The 6238-nt window shown below is 44.9% G+C and overlaps 1 protein-coding gene across 1 annotated transcript; it reads right to left on the bottom strand.

The window, feature by feature from the left end:
- Positions 1–2152: 2152 nt before the first annotated feature.
- LOC111391396 lies at positions 2153–5068 on the bottom strand. The gene is made up of 3 exons (XM_023016612.1): positions 3504–5068; positions 3055–3422; positions 2153–2979 (listed from the first exon to the last, which is right to left on the bottom strand). The coding sequence occupies exons 1-3, from the start codon at positions 4075–4077 to the stop codon at positions 2419–2421; spliced, it is 1503 nt and encodes a 500-aa protein (XP_022872380.1). The 5' UTR covers positions 4078–5068; the 3' UTR covers positions 2153–2418.
- Between the last annotated feature and the right edge of the window lie 1170 nt (positions 5069–6238).

Genomic DNA, 6238 nt, shown 5'->3' with positions numbered 1-6238 from the left:
CGAAGGTGTGTGCGGGAATCATCAAGGAGCCAGGGCCTTGGCCTTTAAACTCGTACGATATGGATACTACTGGCCAACTATGAAAAAAGACGCCTCAGAATATGTTAAAAATTGTGATAAGTGCCAGAGGTTTGGCAATATTATCCACTCACCAGCCGAGGACCTCACCAACATTAACTGTTCGGCCCCGTTTGAACAATGGGGAGTTGACATCCTCGGCCCCTTCCCTGTGGCAAGAGGTCAGTTAAAGTTTGTTGTTGTAGCAGTAGAGTACTTCACAAAATGGGTAGAGGCCGAACCTCTCGCCACAATATCGGAGCCCAAGCTTTTGCAGGTTTGGGATACCAAAGGTCCTCATCACCGACAATGGCAGGCAATTTGACAACCAACAGTTTAGAAACTTTTGCTCAAACCTTGGGATTGATCACCGTCTGACGTCAGTTTCGCATCCTCAGAGCAACGGTCTGGCCGAGGTAACAAATCGAATCATATTGCAAGACCTCCGAACAAGAATAAGTGATGCTAGGGGTTCTTGGTCCGACGAGCTGCCTTCTATACTTTGGACGTACAGAACAACTCATAGGACAACCACAGGAGAAACCCCTTTTATGTTAGCCTATGGCGTTGAAGCGATGGTCCCAGTGGAAATTAGACTGCCAAGCCATAGGAGGCTCGTGCCAGAAACCTCGGAACATACAACTGAACATCTTGATCTCTTGGAAGAAGTTCGGGAGCAAGCCGCTATAAAAGTGGCCTCTTACCAAGCAAAGACAGCAAAACATTTTAATCGCAAAGTCAAGGATCGGAGGTTCAGAGCTGGCGATTTGGTCTTGAGGAGGGCCGAAGCAGCAGGCCATCCCCCAGGGAAGCTCGGGCCCGTCTGGGAAGGGCCCTTTGAGGTCATACGGCAGGTTCGCAAAGGAGCATACAGCCTAAGAGACACTTCGGGTAGACCTCTTCCGAGGCCCTGGAATGCCGACAATTTGAAAATATATTACAAGTAAAATTCCCGACACCTTTAAGGAGATTTTCTTTTCCTGCATTTTATTTCTAGTTTAGCGGGTCTGCGTGCCCATGCATATTTTCCGTTCTCTTTTGTAACGAACTACGTTCGACTTGATCCCGTTTGGGTACGTAGGCAGCTTGGATGCAATATAAATCCAAGTCCAGTCCAAACAATTAATAAATCCAAACATCGGGTATAACAGCCCCTCCAAGCCTTGTCCTGGAGCAAGCCAATTCAAGCCTTGTCCTTGACAAGCCAATTTAAGCCTTGCCCCCGAGCAAGCCCCTTCAAGCCTTGTCCTTGACAAGCCAATTTAAGCCTTGCCCCCGAGCAAGCCAATTCAAGCCTTGTCCTGGAGCAAGCCAATTCAAGCCTTGTCCTTGACAAGCCAATTTAAGCCTTGCCCCCGAGCAAGCCCCTTTAAGCCTTGTCCTTGACAAGCCAATTTAAGCCTTGCCCCCGAGCAAGCCCCTTCAAGCCTTGTCCTTGACAAGCCAATTTAAGCCTTGCCCCCGAGCAGGCCAATTCAAGCCTTGTCCTGGACAAGCCAATTTAAGCCTTGCACCCGAGCAAGCCAATTCAAGCCTTGTCCTGGACAAGCCAATTTAAGCCTTGCCCCCGAGCAAGCCAATTCAAGCCTTGTCCTTGACAAGCCAATTTAAGCCTTGCCCCCGAGCAAGCCCTTCAAGCCTTGTCTTTGACAGGCCAATATAAGCCTTGCCCCAGGCAAGCACATTAAAAAAGCCTTGCCCTACGCAAGCACAAAAGGCCTTGAGCGGATTACAGTCCTCGAGGATGTCACATTACAACTTGTTGAAGTTAGTGTGCCCGAGGATTACAGTCCTCGAGGATGTCACATTACAACTTTTTGAAGTTAGTGTGCTCGAGGATTACAGTCCTCGAGGATGTCACATTACAACTTGTTGAAGTTAGTGTGCCCGAGGATTACAGTCCTCGAGGATGTCACATTACAACTTTTTGAAGTTAGTGTGCTCGAGGATTACAGTCCTCGAGAATGTCACAATTCAAAGTCTAGTTGTGCTCGAGGATTACAGTCCTCGAGAACGTCACTCAATTTTTTAAAGTTTGGTTGTGCTCGGGACTACGGTCCTTGAGAATGCCTTAGTTACAGTCCTCAAGAATGTCACAACATCATGTGTCACATCATCATATTTTTGTGCTCAAGAATGTACGTCTCACCTTTTAATCCCTTAAATACGCTCGAGTTGTGGAATCCTCGAGTAAACACTTCAATATCGCGCGAGCAGTAAAGTTTTGAATTTGATTGCTCGATTGTATGGAGTCCAAGAGGTCGAGATAAATAGTTCGAATAAATTAAACATACATAATCCTCGATCAATTTACATTGTTGAAATTAAACAAAAAAATTACAAAGGATCGGGGTGGGGAAGTCATCCAATGTGGCCGAGAGGAGGATCGAGGTTGCTGATGTCGATCTCAACGTCGTCCTCAGGACCATCCTCATCATCTCCACCAGATCCTCCTCCATCTTCTGAACCCGAGAGCTCCAATGTATCAGCAATGGAAGGCACCGTCTTCAGGTCGTCTGGAGTGACGTCGGGCAACTTCTGCCTGAGGAAGGCCCGGGCTTCTTTCAGAGCATGGAAGTACGCCCCCGACGCATACTCCCCTTTTATCTTGTCGCAGTCCTCGGAGGTTTTAAACTCCTCCCAAGCCCTCTCCCTGACAGCCTCGAGCTCGCGCCCGAAATCCTTTGTCTTCTGGATGAGCTCGAGCCTCGCCCCCTCGACCTCATCCTTTGTTGCAACCAAGTCATCCCTGGCCTTCGCAGCCTCCCTCCTTGCGTCATCGCGCTCCTTCAGTAAAACCTCGACCTGGGCCTCGAGGTCTTGAATCCTGCTGTCCTTAGAGGCCATGGACGTCTCGACCCCAGCTGCCCTCTTGGCCTCCTCGAGCCCTTGCAGAGAGAGTCCTCGGGCTATACTCAACATCTGGAAAAAATGAAAATGTCAAGTGTTAAGCTCGACCAACAAACTCGAGGTTAAAGTCAGAAGTTCGAAGATTACCTTCACTGTGAGACCCTCGAGGACCTTCATCCCATCCTCGAGCTTGACCTCCTCTTTGTATTTGTTTACAAGCTCAGGAGCGAGGTGACAAGTCCCAAAGTCCCCAGTGAGAGACGGCTCATCCTCGAGGTCAACCACTTCAGAAGGAGGCCGAGGAGTGACAACCCGAGGAGTCGGAGATCTGAGGTTCGGTTGCAGAGGGGTCGAGACTTCTGGATGTCCTCGAGAAGTTTCGCCAAGCCCCCTCGCACCCTCAGGACCCCCTCGAGGCCTCTTCTTGCTTTTCTTCCTCGAGGGCTGCCCCTGTGGAGGGGCGCCTCCCCTTGTGCTGACAAAGTTCCGGAGAGCACGAGGATCAAAAGACATACCTGCAAATATTTACAAACATTTTAGAACGAGCATAAGGTCAGGGTATATTTCAAAAAATTACAATAAAGGAACATCCCTACCCTCGACGCCTCTAATATCTGCCAGATCTAAAACCTCTTCCCCAATCTCCTTCATCATCGAGAAAAGGGGGCTGAGCCCGACCAGCATCCTCCTATGCTCTTCCAAGACATCCGGATACACCTGGCCCTCACAGAACTTCTCGGCGTCGGGGATTCCCCAATCAGGCCAGAAAGGAAGATCGGGTTCTTGGGCTACCACATAAAACCACCCCGCCCTCCACCCCTTTAAAGAGCTTGCCATCCTCGGGACTTTAAAGCCCCCAATCGTCGAGAGATAGCCAAAACACGTGTATCGAGGATGCTTCTTAAGCTCGAACACTAACTTGCTGAGGCTAACGTTGGGCTCGATACCTAAGTATCTACACGCTATAAAAAAGTAAACGAGCATCCTCCAGGCGTTGGGCACTAATTGCCCCGGGCACATGGAGTGCTCGACTAATAGAGCAATAAAGAAAGGGTGAAGGGGCCACTTAAAGCCAGCCTTAAGGGTCTCCCTAAAAATAACAAACTCCCCTCGTCGTGCTCGAATAATCCTATCCTCGGGGTCAGGAAATCTAACATCACAATTAGGCATTATACCATATTCCCTAGCCGCAGCTATGACTTAGTGCTCTTTAAGCCTACAGGGTTCGTCGGGATACTCAAAAACCATATTGACTTGGGCCTCGGGAGTAGCCTCTAGGGGAATGGCCGTCGGTATTATCGAGGTCCCTACATCCTCCTCACTACTACTAGAACTGCTAGAAGATTCTCGACCCTCACTACTCGACATTACTTAACAAACTTAAAGACCTAGCTTATGAATAACTTAAAGTCTCGAGCCTTACCTGGAGTTCCCGACGACTTGAGAAGTTCCCAAAGTATTTCTCTCGAGCACGACCTCTCAGAGCTCTGATTTACAGTGGGTAAAAGTGAAAAATGAAGGTAAGAACAATAGTATTTATAGGTGAAAATGATGGGAGGTCAAAGGTCGCTATCTACGACCGTCCACAGAGACACGTGTCACAAATCCAAGCCACTCTCTGCAACGGTAATATCTCGACCTATATCATCAGGCGTCACTTCTCGATGAATGTTCGAGAGATAACATAACCCATGTGCACCCCATCCTAAGAGCACGACCTCTAGGACGAGTGCACGGGGGCCAATGACTATGCCAATATTGATATACCCCGAGGAGTGTATCCCGAGGACTCAATATATACCCCACCTCATTTCTCTTCTTCGGTCCTCGAGGTCATCTAAGTCCTCGAGATATTGTAGTCCTCGAGATACCTCGAGAACACATTTACATTTCCTCAATGTCCTCGAGAATAGTCCTCGAGACATACACCACCAACATACCTCCTAAGACCTGGGTACCTAACTAACAAACCTAAACACTCAAGGATTCTACATCAACCCTAACACCACTTGTCAAACAATTCCGTTACAAGTAGGACATTCTTTATAATAGAAATTCCCTTGGATAAAAACATCCAACCAACACAATCCTACTAGGAGTACACTACCTACTCCTATAAAAGCAGAACCTTGGGCCATTATTCAGGTACGTTTTCTCATTGTTCTTCAGCACATAGCCTCACGCATATATTTCCCTTTCTGACTTAAGCATCGGAGGGGCGACGAGAACACACCTCGTTGCCTTTGTTTCAGGTATCGGAAGATCACGTTCGTGCTCCTCACCAGTCATCAAGCTCGGAAAATCAGCAGGTACGATTTTTGGTAGCATCAGGTAGTAATCTATAGGAAAATATCACATCAAGTGAGAATCATTTTTTGGACGATTTTAAACATATTATAATTCAATTATTTCAATAATACATTACTTTTCGTTTTTCAATATTTAATAGATACTACAAAATTCTTCTCATGTATAAATTTAATATTATTAATTTTTGATTTATTAACATTCACATTAATTAAGATTCAATGAATCTTGATTTGATGAATCTAGAGTTATTATAGATGAATTTATTTTTATTCATGTATTTAGGAATTTTAATGGGTTTTTAAATTCATGTATTAACAATTAATTCTTATGTACCAAATATAGTATAAAGATATTGCTCATTTATAGTATTTCATCATCACAAAAAATTTGAATCATAGAAGTTGAGTTTTTTTATAGTACAATTTTATTATCTTAAATTTTTATCCTAAACTTTATTTTGTTTAGTTCATTTGAGACTCGTTAAATCCTTCCAATGAATTGATATTAAAATATTATTTTTATAACACTTATAAAATATTTCATAATAACGTAAAATTAGCTCTGAATCAAATTTTTAATAAATTTTGATAGAATTTAATGAAATATTTGGTTGAAAAATTGTGAGACGAATAAAATATATTGTTGAAATGAATAATTGACTTTAATTTAGATTAAAATCTAAATTAAATATAGCTAAAAAGTCGCAGGTACGGTAAGCAATTCAACAGTCTCCCTGACAGACTTCACTTATCTGCTTCACGTTTGATTGGGTTCTGCTACTGCTACTTCTACTTCCCACGCTAATCCTCACCCCATTTCTCGCCCCCGGCACGTACAAAATCAGTTGCTGCAGCAAAAGGTGGAAACCAGGAATCAAATTCTACTATTTCGTGATTTTGATTTCTAGTCCTGCTATAGATCAAGGTTTGAACTGATTCTGTTATACTTCTACATTTAGGGCTTCATGTTATGAGTATTATTCGTGCCTGCTGAAATATGGGTCTGAGTATACGCTGTTCCA

This window comes from Olea europaea, unplaced genomic scaffold (assembly GCF_002742605.1).
Source record: "Olea europaea var. sylvestris unplaced genomic scaffold, O_europaea_v1 scaffold7867, whole genome shotgun sequence".
NCBI classification, from domain to species: Eukaryota; Viridiplantae; Streptophyta; class Magnoliopsida; order Lamiales; family Oleaceae; genus Olea; species Olea europaea.
Note: the sequence above shows the minus strand (reverse complement) of the source record. Positions and strands in the feature narration are given on the sequence as shown.